The sequence below is a fragment of the Haplochromis burtoni genome, unplaced genomic scaffold, assembly GCF_018398535.1.
Source record: "Haplochromis burtoni strain Fernald_Lab_line unplaced genomic scaffold, NCSU_Asbu1 Contig_182, whole genome shotgun sequence".
In the NCBI taxonomy this organism is placed as follows: Eukaryota; Metazoa; Chordata; class Actinopteri; order Cichliformes; family Cichlidae; genus Haplochromis; species Haplochromis burtoni.
The window spans coordinates 879,811-896,525 of NW_024582543.1; the positions used below are offsets into that span (position 1 = coordinate 879,811).

Here is a 16,715-nt window from a genome sequence, read left to right on the forward strand (position 1 = left end):
TGTGAAGGTCTGCTAGTCGTCACTAGGTCTGGTAATAGAGTGTCTCAGTCAGAGCTAGGTTTGAGTGAGTTGCCCTTTTCAGTCAGTGAAATTCCAGATGTTGATGGACCAAATAGACCACATTTAAAGAAAAGTAGAATGCAGAGAAGACAGGAAAAAGTGAGGGGGACAGAAATTGCTGAATCACTCCCTGAACCAGAGATTGAGGAGCTCCTGGTTGTCCCGAGCAATATTGTCCAACTCCAAAGGGAGGACCCCTCTTTAGCACCCTTGTTTACTAAGAGCATCCAAGAATCAACACAGATTACAGACAGAGAGACAGAGTACGGGAAGTATTCATTGTAAAGAACGAACGACTGTATCGTCGTAGCAAAGTTGGTGAGCAGTTGGTTGTTCCCAAAAGCTGAAGGCCTGTAGTTTTGCAGTTGGCTCATTCACTTCCTAAAGTTAAAGACATTACAATAATACAACAAAAGCATGTATGGAGGAGTTCAGGAGAGAGGTACAACAGTAAGTGTCTATCTGTCAAACACGGTGGAGGCTCTGTCGCGGTGGAGACAGTCCAGTTGGGTATCTTGTCAAATGAAATGATAAAACTGTGAACACTGAAAAGTACCCTCAGATTTTAATCCACCAATCAGTAACATCTCAAAAACTACTGATTAGAAATAGCTTCATATTTCATCATAACAGTGATACACAAACAAACTGGCAATGCAGTAAAAGCATGGATATCACTCAGCCTCTCCAGAGCCCAGACCTCAACATCACTGAAGCAGTGTGAGATCTATCTGACAGAGAACAGAAGAAAAGGCAGCAAACATCCAAAGAAGAGCTCTGAATATCTCAAAATAAAAAAGTTTTGTCTCACTCCCATTTCTTCTTGTTGCACGTTGAAGCTTGACTTGGAACCTTGTTAAGATCCAACCATGCACAATATGATTTTTTTTTTTTTGCCATTTTTCAAGTGGACTTAAACTTTTGATCAGGACTCTACGAATATGGAGCTGCCAGGCAGGAGCAAAAGAGGAAGACCACAGAGGAAATTCAGGGCTGTAGTGAAGGAAGACATGCAGAGGGCTGTACGACAGAGGTGGATGCTAGAGATGGGGTGAAATGCAGGAAGATCTGTTGCGCCAACCCCTCAAGGGAACAGCAGCAAGAAGAAAAACCCACATATAAGTTGAATGTAATCTTTTGACTCTGGAGAACATAAAGGTTTTCTTTAAATACTAGTGCGATGCAAATATCAGTATCAATCTGATGCCAAGTAAATACAGGGCCAGTATTGCTGATACAGTTTATGTAGTGGAGAGCAGTGTGTCTTGATTTATGACATGAATCATCAATTAGCAAATTCTGAACACATTTTACTCCCTACTAAATCATTGTCATTTTCTTTCAACTTCACAGATTAATTAGTTAACAGAACAAAACCCACCTTTCAGCTTTTTCGTGTATTTTGAAACTTGATTTTTGTTTTTTAACGTGACTGTCTCCTATTTTGGGTCAACGCCTGCCATTTAAATGCTTCTTAGGCTATAAATAAAATGGACCTAACAGTCAACACAAAAGGGCTCAGGAATTTTTCAGAATTCATGTCTGAGGTGTAGTTTTTCATTTCCAATAAAATAAAGTATTTAACACAATTCAGTGGGCTGAATATATTATTTGAATGTCTGAATATAGTCTATTGTTAATCAGTTAGCAAACCTAACAGCCAAGACGACCAATAACACTTTATTTTTATAATTAGTTAATGTCAAAGTGACTGCATGAGTGGAGCAGCGATTGCACAGGCATGTTTCTTTTTTGATGAACCTTAGAGGACAGAAATAAACTAAAGTATGAATCCTGTGGCACTCCATATTTGGCTTAATCTACCCACCTCTACTAAATGCTTGATAAAGACTCGTAAAGAGAGATAATTTGATCAATTAAAATACAAAGAGAAAAAAAAATATAAACAAATGAAAGTCTAATTGTATTGCATTATCAAAAGAGCGTTTTTTGTAAATTGCATAAACCAGACATGCGCAGATGTGATTATTGTAGCTCCTCCTCCTGGCAGTGACGTGTAGTTCCATTCTCTTGAGCTGCGAGCTTTCTTAACTGCGACATTGGATCAACATGGCGAGCACCGTGGCGAACAAGTGTCTCAGTCCTCTGGCTTTCCTCACCAGGAGGCTCTCCGCTCCCGAGTTCATCACTCAGTGTTGCTATCACAAGAAGGTAAGTGGTCCAGTCTGTAGCTTCTCTTTAACGGGGAGCTCGGCTTACAGCGTCGCAGCTGCTTGTTGGTTCATGTTTACTCCTACTGAAAGCATCCTGGAGTATCAGCTCACTGATCTACTAAACACGGGCAACCACGACTCTGTAAGATCTTTCTGCTCGGGCATTTTGTTGACAACCATAGGATGGTGGCTTATATTTAGCTGGCTGCACAAATGTTTCAAGTTACATCAGACTACCTTTACGCTGGTTATCTCAAACCCTTCACCTCCATGATGCTAGCCCGTTAAAAACAAATGTATTGTTTCATTGTAGCTATTTAGCTTACTGAAGGCTGGAATAACGTCACTAATCTGCAACCAGCTGTCCACTGCCACAGTTTTAACCATATCCGATTGATGCGCTTTAAAGGGTGGCAGTATGTTGTACTAGAGTCAGGTAAATGTTATGTGATACCTGTGAAGGTGTACTGATGCAACAGGAGGTTAACCGGGTCATGGCAGCCATAACTGTGATGTATTTATGTTTAGCTGGATGTTTTTGGGTGATTGTGGAGGTTTAGACATTATATGCCTTTTATTAAAATTATTTCTTGGATAAGAGGTCATATTTCAGCCATCAGCTGAGGAATCTGGCTTTAAACCTTTAATTTCTGATGAAAAATGCAAAAGGTTTTGCGATGCTCGGCCACTTCACACTGTCTTGGTCAGAGTGACTCAGCAAGAAATAGAGTAAGAGGGCTGAAGGACAGAGTTTGCACTGTGTAGACCATGAAATCCAGTCCTAATCTGCTCATGCCAGTGTCAGTTATGCAAGTGAGTCAAGTTGTAGTTGTGTAACAAGGATGCCAAGACTTGTACACATTCTTTTTACCATTGTATCTGAATGTAGATGGCATTTCCTTCCTGCAAATATGTGATTGTTGAATTCTGACAGCAACAGGAAGAGTGCATTTGGCCTGATGCTCCTTTTCCCCTCTCTGTTGTCTGAAGGTGGTGGATCATTATGAGAACCCCAGAAATGTGGGCTCGCTGGACAAAAACTCCAAGAATGTTGGAACTGGTTTGGTGGGTGCCCCGGCCTGTGGGGATGTAATGAAGCTTCAGGTATGTTTGTTACAAAGTGTGTGTGACTTAAAGGCGTTTATTTTTGTTAGTTTAGTAGGGATACATTTTTAAGAATGGGAGAGATTAAGATTGTTTGGTTTGGGTTTTTTTTTCTTGCTCATTTTTTTTTTTTTTTTGTCACATGAGTAACAGTCAAAACTTTTCTCAGATTGAGGTGGATGACCTGGGGAAGATTGTGAATGCCAGGTTCAAAACTTTTGGCTGTGGTTCTGCCATCGCCTCAAGCTCTCTGGCCACCGAGTGGGTGAAGGGCAAATCTGTGAGTGAACACATTACAGACCTGCATCTCAGCTCCTTTGAATGTTTAATCTATTAAATATTTAGCGTGTTCTGCTCCGCTCATGGCTGTGTGTGGGCTTTTATTTTCAGGTGGACGAAGCTTTGAAGATAAAGAACACAGACATCGCCAAGGAGCTCAGTCTTCCTCCTGTTAAGCTTCACTGCTCCAGTAAGTTTTCTTTTAATACGTCAAGGCTCTTCTTTTTCTTTTTTCCAAACTTCTCTGCACATGTGCACATTTAACCTCCAATTATTTCCTGTTCAGTGCTTGCCGAAGATGCCATCAAGGCAGCCCTTGCTGACTATCGTCTCAAGCAACAAGATGACCAGCAGGAGGCAGTCGGAGCCAGCAATTAAATGGAGCGCTCACGCTTTGTGCTGGGCCCGGTTTGGCTCCCTGCTGCCGAGAAGAGAAATAGTCCAGCGTCAACACCTCACTTTCCTGCGGCAATGGTGACGAGCCCACCACCTTTCAACCCTCTGTAGCAGTGTTACACCAGGCTGTTTTTATTAGTCTGCGATCCTCTAACCGTGTATACTGTATCTTTTAGCCTGTCACGTAAACGCACAATATAAGCACTGTTTTGGGTTGTTGGTACAGAGATGAGCCTTATTTTTGAAATTGCTTTGTGCAGGTGGAGTGTTTTTTATTTTGAAAGGTGTGATGGAGGTATGGATGAAAGCTAAAAGCTGTTTATACCCTCTGCACTCTAAACGCACTGACCTGTTGATTAAGCAAAGTGGCTTGAACCAAAGAAAGGGGGTCCAGTAGTTTCAAATGCAACTTATATTTACAAATGCTTCTTTAAAAGTCTGTAATAAAATTATCCCTAATTGTACTTTTTGAATCCTGTTTATTATTTAAACATTATTTGACCCTCCATCTACAGAAAAATACAGGCGTAACTAATGAGGTTATTCTTAATTCTCTTTAAATAAGTCGTCCTTGTGATCCATTTGAGTAAGCTGCACATAGACACAGAGCCTGCAAATACGCCCGTGCACTTCCTGCTACAATAACGCATCTGAAAAAGCTCTGCAGCTGAGATCCGCTGCAGCCAAAACACACCAGATTGTGGTTTTATACACTTGACAAATCCTGACTGCTTCGCTTTATCTCAGTGTCTCAGCTTCTCTCTCCCTCACACCCGCTTTCTATTTCTCTGACTTACGTGCACACAATTTTGAAAAGTGCTTTTGCAGAGCACAGCGACATTCAACATCATCTGCACTCACTAGCTTTATTGGGCTGTTACATAAAGACCCGACATGCCGTCCAATTGCAGTTTTGATTAATTTGGAGGCTTTTCACAGAGGCGGCTGCGTTGGAGTCCCACTGAGATGTGTACGGGCCCACATGTTTAAGCGGTTCAGCGTGTGATGTGCAGTGATAAAACCAGTCAGACAGGCTCCGTAAAAGTATGGAATCCTAAGCGTGCACCCTAAAAAGAGAAAAATTTCAAACTCCACAGTTTTACTCTTGGAGTCTGCTGGAGTAGCTTTACATGACTCGCAGGTCAAAAATCATCATACTGTTTTTTTTTTTTTTTTTTTTTTTTTTAAAAGAGCATTGCCTCAATGCATCTACTTCCTGAAACAAGCCATTATCAGGAATGTGTACCCTGGTGATGTCACAGAGTGCTGATCTTTTGTTTCACAGCCATTACATACGCTGAACTTTTTATTTGAAACTCCGGACATGTTTAATATAAAAGTCCACCCTACTGTAGCAGTGTATATATGACAGAAAATGGGGAAAAGCATAACAGGTTCATATTAAAAATTCAAAAACGGAACTGAGTCCTAGTTCAATTTTGTTTTTGTTTTTTGCATAGAAGCGCAGAGTAATTGGGACCACACCACCTACTGTTACCAGCAGAGATGTTTAAATTCAAACACAGGAACACAAAAAATACTAACACTATTTGTGTACTGTGAAACTTGTACAAAAGTGCATAAAGAGAGTATCATGTATCATCTTCAACTCTGCCTGCTGTATCTTTAGTAACTTCTCTGCATTTCCTCAAATAAAATCCTGCAGAAATCTTTGGTTTTCTGCAAAAATGTGATTTCTTAGAAGGCAGTTTTCTCTCCTGCGATGAGCTGAAGTGTAGCAGAGTCATTGTGAATGTGCAGAGAGGAGGGCCGCAGACTCCTGCCCGTCAAAGGCTCTTGTGAATCAACTTCCTCTGACCGAGGCAGCTCAGGAGGACTCGGCTCTGAGCTGCCCTCTGTGGTGGTGGCCTCACTGTCGGAAAGCTCGCTCGGCTCATTTTCCTCTGGGAGACTTGGGAGCTGATGGTCTAGGATGCTGTCATCTGCTTTTGAGCTGTCCTCGGGACTGTGGTCTGCTACTTTCTGACTGGGATCGCTTCTCTCTGCAGCATCAACAGATTTATTTGGAGCGCGCAGGCTCTTGGCAGCCCTCATAATGTCAGCCTGGAGCTGCTTGTGAGAGTCCACTGGCTCGCTTTCCTGCCCCGGGGAAGCTTTTTCTTGAACTTCGTTAAAGGGTTTAGCACCTCCACTTTTGTCCCTGTCATCCACATACATCTTTGAGGGGAAGGAGGAAGGATAGTAAGCGTTGACTTTGCGTCTGTGGCTCATGAAAACTGCCCCGCAGATGATAAGGAAGACGAGAAGGATGAGACTGGCTGCAACGAGGATGAGGAGCATGTTCTCATTAAGAAAGTTCACAAGCTGATTCAGAAAGTCAGTTTCCTCCTGGGCTGTGTTGGCAGGTGCGGTCTGGTACTCTGTGGAGACATTGGTATTAGGCAGATAGAAAGTGAAGTAGTTGTTGTCTTCCTCATCTATGCTTCCCTCCAGAGTATCGGAGTAAGGCAGAGGTGTGGAGAGGCTGCTACTGATGCAAAGCACCACGCACAGACCAATGTGATGAAGGGCCATCAGGAGCGGCATTTCCCCTCGGAATCTGTAAATAACACTTAACATCAGTGACACACGTCAAGAGAATATGTGCTTTGTGTGTATTTGATTAACATCTTTTTTTCAGAAAAGTAAAATTAGTAGTGCTGCTCTTGAGACATTCAGTCTGCTTTACAACAAAAACAAAGATGGATGACTGAAATTCCACAGTTTACAAAGTACGAGAAGATCATGTTTTATTAGTTATATTTGTCTATCTTAATGTTCACTTGGTTGCACTGTTTTAAATGTCATGAGTAAAAGTTAGAGTAGAAAAGGCTCCCAGCTCTGGGTTAGTTGAAATTGCACTTTGAAAGAAATACATGTAAACTTATACTTATGCCTTATACGCTTATTGCCACTGTATTAGGCACACACTTTCAACTGCTTATCAATGCAAATTTCTAATCAGTCACATAGCAGCAACTTAGTGCATTGATCTGTTACAGTTCAAACCGAGCATCAGAATAAAAAAAGAAAAGTGATTTAAGAGACTTTGTTGCTTGTGTCAGACAGGCTGGTCTTGATCTTCTCTGGGGTTTACAGAGAGTGGTCCAATAAAGCAAAGCTATCCAGTGAGCAGCAGTTCTCTGGGTGAAAATGCCTCGTTAATCCCAGAAGTCAAAGGAGAATGGCCAGACTGCTTCAAACAGATAAGACGGCAACAATAAACTAAAATGACCACAACCGAGGTATGCAGAAGAGCATCTCTCTTGAAGCAGACTGACAGCAGAGGACGACACCAGACAAGAAGACAAGCGTGGAAAACATTGTTTAGTCTGATGAAATCCAGGTGTTAAGGTCAGAATTTAGCATAAACTACATGAAAGCATGGATCCATCCTGCCTTGCATCAATGGCTTAGGCTGACGGCTTCTTGGCACACATTGGACCTAATAGTTCCAACTGAGAATCGTTTAAATGCAACAGCCTACCTGACTTTTGTTGCTGATTATCTCCATCCCTTTTATGCCCACATGCTCCCAGGAGGATAACGCACAGCTCAGATCATCTCAAACTGGTTTCTTAAACATGAGATCGAGTTCCCTGCACTCAAATACCCTCCACAGTCACCAGATCTTGATCTCGATGGGATGTGGTGGAATGGAAGATTCACATCACGGATGAGACACAGCTGCAGCAACTGTGTGCTGTCATGGTAATATGGACTAAAATCTCTGAGGAATGTTCCCAGCACCTTTTTGAATCTCTGCCATGAAAACCCTGAAGTGCATCCAACCCAGTACTAGCAATGTGTATCTAAAGAAGTGACCATAGAATTATATCTCAAGCAAATTAACCAAATCTCTACAAATTACAATTTTTACTACACCTTTTTACATATTAGAATAAATTATATTGAGCGTATCATTAACCCGAGAGGTGTTGATTTAGCAGGAAAACTTCCTGCTCAGATATAACCAAAAGTATCTTACATGGCTTTCTACAACAAGAAGTATAAATAGTATGTGTGTTTGCAACTTGATTAATTCAACCGAACAACCAGAATTCAAACAGAACTTTGATCACACTAAGCTACGTGCTCAGTCTGTCTCCCAAATCTTTCTGCGCCATCTGTGTGCAAGCTGCGAGACATGAAAGTCTGGGAAACGGGTTCTGATGTTGTTGTTTCTTTCTTTTTTCCCAAATCAATCACCCTGCTCACCCTGGACCTAATATACACTGACACAGTAACACGCACAGAAGGAGGTCACAAGCACACACAAATCTTCACTCAGCAGATTTAACAAGTGCGACTATTTTATTTGCAAACGTAATGTCTAAAACTTTTAATGTCTAAATCTGAACCTTGTCTCTACTTTTTTATTATCATGTTCCTAATTCCTGAGTTTGAATCCTTCTATCATGATGCTGTCAAACAAGGTGTCAAGATGCTGTTATTGAATTTTAAGGACAAACCCTTATGAAATGACACATTTGACTCACCATCCACTGCAGAAGACGAGCTGTCTGCTGAAAAGCCCTCAGAATGAGGAGGATGAGACTGGAAAAAAGTGAACTTAGCACAGCAAAGAGCGGCGAATGCTCGGTGAAGCACGCCCCCTCCGCGAGTTTCAGGTTTCAGTGTGGAGGTTTGTCTGGGTATTTAAAAAAAAAAAATGCAGTTTACCATGAGGAGAAATCCCTCCTTCTGCCTATCCACTGTTCTCCTCCCCCTCCAGTTTCCCCGAGAGTGTCTGAGCTCTCCGGCCTGCACACAGATTGTTCTTGTTATGTGGGAGTTTATAATGTGCTGTGGGGGCAGGGACCTCTTCTCCACTCTGATGTTTGGCTCAGTGGATGTGGAAAGCCAATTCCACAAAACAAAATTAATTCTTAAGAGCTATAAAAGCGTCACAAATAAATAAACCCTCTAAAAATAAAACAGAGCCTCTGACTGACAGCCTTTCCTTCGTTTTACCCCCTTAGTCCCTCACACTGATGAATAACAGCAAACCTCTGGGGCTAAAAAAAGAGTCAGAGAGCAGCTTGTATGAGTGATCTGCCAATGCAGGAAAAGGTTAATGGTTCCTGTGTGGACAGCAAAGGGAAGGGGGAAGGTAAAGGCCACACGCTGGAGACTGTTAGAAACAATGTGGAGCATTTTATCCAGAGACGAGCAATTAAAGTGTGTGTGTGTGTGTATGTATGTGTGTGAGACCACTTAAGGGAGAGAGTGTGACTTTGTTTGAGTGATTGCATTTTTCTTGCATGTCTGTTTTGCTTTTGATCGCTCACGACAAACGTAGCTTTATATGGTCATGAGGAGCGTGCGATGGGTTCCTGCATCCTCCAGGTTTACATTTGCCTCAGCTCTGTTGATAGTCACCGACGTCTGTAAATGTCGGGGGAAAATTTAAAAAGAGAGAGAAAAAAATGTGGTCTCATGGCCCTAATATGTATTCAGGGAATTGTTTTCTTTTCTCAGGAAAGGAAGTGAAATTGAGATCCAGTCAGGAGCAGGAAAAAAGCTTTTTTTGTGAGGGCTTTCATAAACGAGGGCACTGACGGAGATCACAGAAAGTTTATTTCTATTTTGACTGTTTAGAAATTTACAGACAGTTTTTTTTTTTATTAAAAAGGCTACTTTTAATGTTGAAAATATTCATAACACTAAGCCCAATATGGATTGCAAGGCATAATCGTTTTGAGGAAATCTTTCAGATAAGTTCCTCAAACTTTTGTTGTCATGAGAGAACCACAGAATATGTTTAACTTCTACACTGAGAAGTGATCAGTTCTACGTTTGCAGAAATGTTTTATTCTTTTTTTTCATTATGACTCTTAACCTGAAGAGTTACTAAAATGTTAAAGTTAACAAAGACATTTATTTAATAAATTATCAGAAAGTAGATCTCTTCACACACACTTAAACAACATGAAATTAATTTTGTGCATTGTGACGACCCACATGTCGGTTTGTTTTTATAGGTCATGTGATACTCAGGTGGACCGAAGGTGGCCTAGTCGGGTGATCCTATTTTCTTGCAGGCTTGCAGGGAGTCCATACAGAAGAGGAGAGGACAGGAGACACAAAGAGTCACCAGGACTGCTCCTTATATGCCACAATCAGCCCCTGATGAATGAAAACCCTACAACTAAGCCATGTTAGCTCCATGCCAGGGTCACATGACCGACCAAGACAAACTGACAAGAGGGTCATTACATCATCAAGCGTTCAACCATCTATGTATCTGCTCATCTTTTGGTGTGAATTGCACAAAATTGGTGATATCCATCCATCCATCTCTTGTTTTTTCTCTTATCTCACTTTTTTATTTAATATAATGGTGCTAGATATTAAAAGTATGGTGCTCACAGCTTCAAAAACTGTCTTTGAAACCTCCCTGGCTCTTATCAATCATAACAACCCACTTATGGAAAATAAATCCACCATAACGAGCAGTTTTGTGTGGTTACATTTTCTTTTTTCTAAAGTGCACCAGCCAATTGCGTCACTTTGCAGAAGGAAGTGTGCCACTGCACAACGACGTTGTGACAGGATGTAAACACCGATTGTTTCCCCCTTAGCTGAGGTGTGATTTTAGCTTTTGACTGGCTGATGCAGTTAGGTCGAAAAGACATAGTTCCTGCATAAAACTGCTCACAACACCATTTGAGGATGATTTCTTGAAAAAGGAAATTTGCAATGAGTAGCAGAAGTCAGTTGTAACCTGGTTCTGGTATATTCAAGACAAGGAAGGCAACTCTACAGTAAATATCTGCAAACACCGGCACATCAGGTGGACAAATAGCACTACAGGCCAGCAGAACAACATGTAAATTTGACTTGAGGCTGAACTGTCCCTTTAAGCGTTCAGCCACCTGGATAGTTCTTGTAAACTGAACAGTGTCTGAACAGAGCAATAATATCCCTTTGCACAGCAAGTCTTCCTGTCCCCTGTCGTAAAGTGAAATACCAGCAGGGCTCAGCTCCGGATGAAAAAAAACAAAAAACAAACTTTGATCACTCTTCATCCTGTGGAGGCTAAAGTCATGCAAAAAGCACAGACCTTGTCAAATACCACATGCAGTTACAGGCACTTGCACATGAAACCGTGAATGTTTGTCTGTTTGTGGTTTCTCTCTTCCTCCACTGAAATACGGCAGGTACTGAAGCAAAACCAGTAATATCAAAGGGGAAGCAGGAGTTTATTAAAAAAGCAGCTATTTCCATGCTGACTGATAGCAAACAGATGAAAGCATAGTAAAATCCATCTACACGTAGCGATCATTCTCTGGAAGGAAGCTGCTGAGAGTCAGATTATCTCCCACCTCGTCATCGCTGTCTTCAGCCCTTGGCATCACCAGGACGCCATTGGGCACCGGATTGTGCTGTCTCGTATAGTTGTAGCTCCTCTCGGGCAGCAGAGCAGAAATGCACATCATTTCCGTTTCCTTTTGAGGTTTGCGCTTGCGCTTCCTCGATGACAGTTTGGCGCAGAGGACAATGGTAGTAAAGATAAAGATTGTGCACACCAAAGCCAGGCAGGCGATGACAATGAGGCATTGCTTCACCACGTTCTGGGTCAAGCAGGGTTGAACCTCGGTGCTGGGGGTTGATTTTGAGATTTCACCGTGTGGCAATTTAGTAGCTGGGGCTGGCTTAGTTATTGGATGTGGTAACACCGTGGGCCTACGGGGGAACGGGATTATTGCAATGGTGGAGTTGGGAGATTCAGTTGACGTAGAGGTAGCATTTGACTGTGTGGAGATAGAAGAACTCGAGGCAGAAACGGACTGAGTTGCAGATGAAATCTCAGGGCTGGTTTTCAGTGTCTTGGCTGTTGTGGGGGGCAAAGAGGTGGACACCTGTGGCACACGTGTTGTCTCTGAGATCGACTCTGCCGTCAATGGGCTTGCAGTAGCAACTGAAAGGCTGCTGAGGTTCTGAGTGCCTGGAGCTGCAGTAGATTTCTCAGAAGAGAAAGTGGATGATAACACTGATGTCATTGCAGACTCAGTGATGGATGTGGGCTGTGGAGAAGACACAGCTGCTGTTGATGAGAATGTTGCAGGAGCAGTGGTGTCTGGCGCTGTGGTTGACTGTGGATGGGACCCGTCCTCTGCATGTGTTGTTGTTTCTTTCATGGTCACTTGGTGGGTGGGTTGAGTTTCAATCAAAGCTGTGGAGGTATGAAGTAACTGCGGAGCAGAGCTGCTTGGGACTGCTGCTGCAGGGCTTGTAGGAATCAAAGTGACTACACTGTCACTGGAGCTTTTAGTTTTGTTACTGATAGCTGCCGCGCTAGTTTCCACTGTGGTTACCACTGTGCTCTGTGCCGCTGCAGAAACGGTAGTAGCTGCAGGTCTGTGAGTTGTTCCCCACACTGCAGGGTGTGAATCTGTTTTATTGTGAAATGCAAGTGCAGTTGTCAGCTGGGCGTTTGTCTTGTTGGGCTCAACAGTGTAGGTAGAACCACTGGTTTCTGGGGTGGAAGCAGCCACGATGAATATTCCCCATAAAAAGGCTGGAAATGTCTTCATGGCGAGGAGTGTCATAGCTGCGTTAAACCAAATCTGAAATTGCAGAATGAGTTAAAAGTTTAAAAAAAAAAGATACATGGAAAAAAGATACATGGGAGGAAAAATCATTGTGTCAAGTGTACCAGTTACATCGTGTGATGAGGCAATCATGTGTCTGTCACCACACCCTTTGCTTGACGTTCACACCAAAACTCAAAAGTATAGCACCGAATATTAAATGTGAAAACTTTTAAGCAGACTGACAGAGGATTCACATTTTGTATTTTCAGTCAGAGAAAATTCTAATCTTTAAAAAACAAAAACAAAAAAACAAACCAAAATGTAAAATATGTAGAGAGAAATAAAATCTGATAAATCGGACTCCTGTGCCAGAACTTATCTGGCACCATTAAACATAACGAGATAAGTGGTAGATCCTTAAGTCAGAAAAGTTTAACCACAGCAGTGGACGTGTCTTACCTGTCTGCAGGTGGAACAGAGCACGGGTGAGGACGAAAAGTGATAAAAGTTCAGCTCATTTCAGCCACTCTCAGAGGACAGTCTCGCAGTACTGACTGTAGGTGCTTGACAGAAAGAAGAGAATAAAAGAAAACAGGAAATGTTCACACTTTTTTTTTTTGAAAAACCCAACACGGCACTATGTAATGTTTTCAGATACAGACAGTTCCTTTTGAAGCACACAGCTTAAGCTTGCATCAGCCAGGAGGCAAACCGTTTCACAACCTTGTTTCGTTTTTATCATTTTTATAAAAAATAACATTTTAAGACATAACCAAGTCCTGTCAGCTATAATCGGGTATGTAGCAGAAGATCTGTCTTACCTTTCTGATGGAAAGCTCAGAATGGATCAGTTGTTGCTCTTTGGCCAGTCTGATTACTACTTCATCTAACGTAACAGGAAGTACTCAGTTCTGCAAACTGCTCAGATGCTTCCCGCATGTCACCCTATGGTCACATTTCTGTCTAAGATTTAAAGCTACATGTCATGCGCATATCATGGTTAACCACAGCGACAGGACACACAGTTACATATAAACGTATATACAATGGATGGATCGTGTGTAATAGACGGATACCTGATTTGGTGTCTTATGAATTGAAAGCCTGTCACCTTGTAACAGTCACCTCACAAGAAGCTTGGACACCCACATTTGCACGCTGGGGAAACTGAAATGCTCATCTTCTGTGGAAATGATAACTGTCACTTCCTGTACTGGTGAGTCACACTGAGATGTGGCTACAAAAAAAGCAAGACGCAAGCTTTAAAAGACAGTGACACAAAAATGAGATTTTTTTTTTGTTCCGTTGCCAAGAAGTGCAACAAAACAAACACACACACACACACACACACACACACACACACACACACAACTACCAAATTGAAAAACTGACAACATAGATCTATACAGATCATGCAACGAAGCTCTTTATCTAAAACATTGAGCAGTTAGATGATTACATGTGGCTTAAAATAATCCATCAATATTGGCTAAATCTCACTGTCAATATCTACAGTTTGTCCTCTATTATTGTATAGTGGATATTTATAGTTAGGTGCCAGTGCTGTCAGATATTGTTAACCTGCTTTAGATGAGAAAATTCACTGAGTAAAACTGTAATTGCATACAGACTTTTTTCTTGTTGGATTTTTTGGAAGAAATATTAAGACTAAAGAATACAGCCGTGCAGCTGCATCTTCTAGATCAGACTCAAAATTGTCCAATTATGGCCATACACTGTACTTGTGTAGTGCCTTTTCGACTTAATACAAACACGTCTAATTGCTGAGGAAACTTCGACATGCACACTACGGGAGCCTTCTGATCAGCTGCTCCAACGCCTGAGCAGCAGCTGTCTGAAGTGTAGCACCATGCTTTTAACCAGTGCTTTATTTTATTTATTAATTTTTTTCTGGAGCCAACAGTGATCATACCAGGTGTGTTTAAAGAAAAAAGAAAATCCTGGAAATCAGTCCAAAAAAACTAAAAAAAAAAACCCTAGTTTTTTATCTGGCTGATGCCTCCTTCATAGTCACCTCTGGACCATTTTAAGTGTCCGTACTGTTTTTTGCTCCTATGCATATACGTTATGGGCCTCTTGTACCCGTGCCTCTTCATAATGGTAAGCCTCCAGCTTTACTAACAAGAAGTGGCCAAAGCCGCAGAGAGGCAGATTTGGAAAGTAGGTTTAAGGTGGTTTTGTTGTGGATGAAAAAAGCTCACTTCCTGGGCACAATGGTGGGCTGGTCTGCACAACAACTAAGGTTGTTTCCTTCTGAATGCCCTGCCCCCCACTCAGGGCGCACTGACAGCCAGTGTTGAAATTCACAGTGCATGACCCTGTTAATTGTATTAAAAGATGATGCGTACGCTCTTGACCTTACTCCTTGTTCCTGGAAATGCTGGACTCTTCAAAGTTACAGTTGGAGAAACTGGGGTCAGTTTGAAATAAACAAGTTTGTTGCCGTCTAGAGAAATGACCTTCAAATTGAAATCAGTTAAGGTTTCTGATTTGTATGGGAATTATTCTCATTTCCAGAACTTTTTAATCACACCGCATATTTAGACATAGGGTGGATGTTAAATAAAGCAAGCACCATCCAAAAGTTCAATTAATTAACAATTAATTAACTCAAAGTAATAGACTGATTAACCACAAGAATTTCACTCACTCACAGTCTGAACCACACAGCAGGCCATAATATTACAACTATAACTCCAGTAATGGCACCACCAGCACAGTCAGAGGTTCAGTGACTCACAGACAGCGGTTTTACGTGCAAATATGTGAGGAATGACTCGCTTTTGAAGTGAGCCACAAATGGCCATTAAAGAAACTGCGAATCACCTCCAAAGTCGCAATTCAAGCTTGTGTGTCCATGTGCATAGATATTTGGCCATGCAGAGTGAAGGACTCCAGGTATACAACATCCGCAGATGTGCAAAAACCCAACATTAAGTAGCTCACAATGGCTCTTTGTGGATGATGTTGTGCACAGAGCTAATACTGATTGGTTGAAAATTGGGCCTGAACAGTTAAGGGAGAACCACTGGAGTTAACCACTGAGGAGAGGCACAAAAACCATTTAAAAAAAGACGAAGAAAAGACCATACAGGGCCTGCAGTGGACACATTTAGTTATCTTTAACACTCAGTTTCACTTGAGCTCTTTGCAAGTTTGAACTTCAGTCGTCTGAGTGATGGACCAACAACAGCACAAACACAAATAGCTCACAGTCCAGTTGGTCCACCTCACTTTTTTTGCCCCCTGCTGACAGTAAACATGTTGGCAGTGGTCCACAGAGCTGCGTGTTGGCTCTGCACAGAACTAACCCATAACTGTCCCTGCCCCTTTATACTAAAACAGTTGATCGCAAACATTTTTTCTGACATTCCCCATCTTTACAAGGGTCAAGGTATTTAAAGTCAACACTACAGCAAAACCAAATTCTTGTTAATTTTCCCTTTAAAAAAATAATTTTAGCTCAGCTTAGCATAGGTTAGTCCTCCACTTCTCCCCTGTGTAGGCTCTGTGCTCTGCCCTCATAGTTTGAGAACCTCTGTTCTGAAAGCAGAGCCCAAAGTTGGAGCAGGAATCTAGTCCCACCTCAGACCACTTCACAGGTTACTTTAGATTTAGAAAAAACATAGCCTGACCTTTTCTTTAAAGCATCACAGTGCCAAGGGGCCTCCTGGATTATCATTATTGGTCTATTTACACATTAGAGAATTGTAATAAAGGTGCTGGTCAGCTCAGAGTACAGGTTAAATGATCTTGTATACTGTAGGCTGCACTATTCAAGGTCACAGGGGCCCACAGGCCATTGTAGTGCTAGCACTGGTACCAAGCCTGGATAAATAGGAAGGGCATCCTCCATTAGACTTCCATTGAGTATCAACTGAGGCCTACAATAACAATGACCACCAATGATACTGCTGTGCTAGTGGAAGCTGTGCTACTGTTGACTAAAAACAAAGGAGGAGAGGAAGAAGGTATGCATGGAGGCAGCGAGAGAGGAGGGAAGACAGGAGTGTGGAGGCGAGAGTGATTTGAAATGTAGGGACTGCAAACGACACAGAATATAGATCCACCAGGCAGGAGGAGAGGAAGACCACAGAAAAGATTCATGTACATGGTGAAGGACGACATGTAGAGGACTGGA

The 16,715-nt window shown here is 42.0% G+C and overlaps 3 protein-coding genes across 5 annotated transcripts; 1 reads left to right on the forward strand and 2 right to left on the reverse strand.

Annotated features, from left to right (window-relative positions):
• The first annotated feature begins 2,073 nt into the window (after positions 1-2,073).
• LOC121815329 (iron-sulfur cluster assembly scaffold protein IscU-like) lies at positions 2,074-4,477 on the forward strand. Its single transcript, XM_042225774.1, has 5 exons — positions 2,074-2,232; positions 3,225-3,338; positions 3,508-3,618; positions 3,729-3,807; positions 3,904-4,477. The coding sequence occupies exons 1-5, from the start codon at positions 2,131-2,133 to the stop codon at positions 3,993-3,995; spliced, it is 498 nt and encodes a 165-aa protein (XP_042081708.1). The 5' UTR covers positions 2,074-2,130; the 3' UTR covers positions 3,996-4,477.
• Positions 4,478-4,593: 116 nt separating this feature from the next.
• tmem119b (transmembrane protein 119b) lies at positions 4,594-10,203 on the reverse strand. The gene is made up of 2 exons (XM_005934675.3): positions 8,513-10,203; positions 4,594-6,573 (listed from the first exon to the last, which is right to left on the reverse strand). The coding sequence occupies exon 2, from the start codon at positions 6,558-6,560 to the stop codon at positions 5,712-5,714; it is 849 nt and encodes a 282-aa protein (XP_005934737.1). The 5' UTR covers positions 6,561-6,573; positions 8,513-10,203; the 3' UTR covers positions 4,594-5,711.
• An 801-nt stretch (positions 10,204-11,004) lies between these two features.
• On the reverse strand, positions 11,005-13,742 carry LOC102308519 (flocculation protein FLO11). Of its 3 annotated transcripts, XM_005934677.3 has the most exons (4): positions 13,630-13,742; positions 13,375-13,516; positions 13,013-13,116; positions 11,005-12,586 (listed from the first exon to the last, which is right to left on the reverse strand). In XM_005934677.3, exon 4 carries the CDS (start codon positions 12,566-12,568, stop codon positions 11,285-11,287), a length of 1,284 nt encoding a protein of 427 aa, XP_005934739.1. In that variant the 5' UTR covers positions 12,569-12,586; positions 13,013-13,116; positions 13,375-13,516; positions 13,630-13,742; the 3' UTR covers positions 11,005-11,284. The 3 variants fall into 3 exon arrangements, with proteins under 3 accessions (XP_005934739.1, XP_005934738.1, XP_042081707.1); XM_005934676.3 differs by having other exon boundaries at positions 13,375-13,709; XM_042225773.1 differs by lacking the exons at positions 13,375-13,516; positions 13,630-13,742 and having other exon boundaries at positions 13,013-13,359.
• Positions 13,743-16,715: the final 2,973 nt, after the last annotated feature.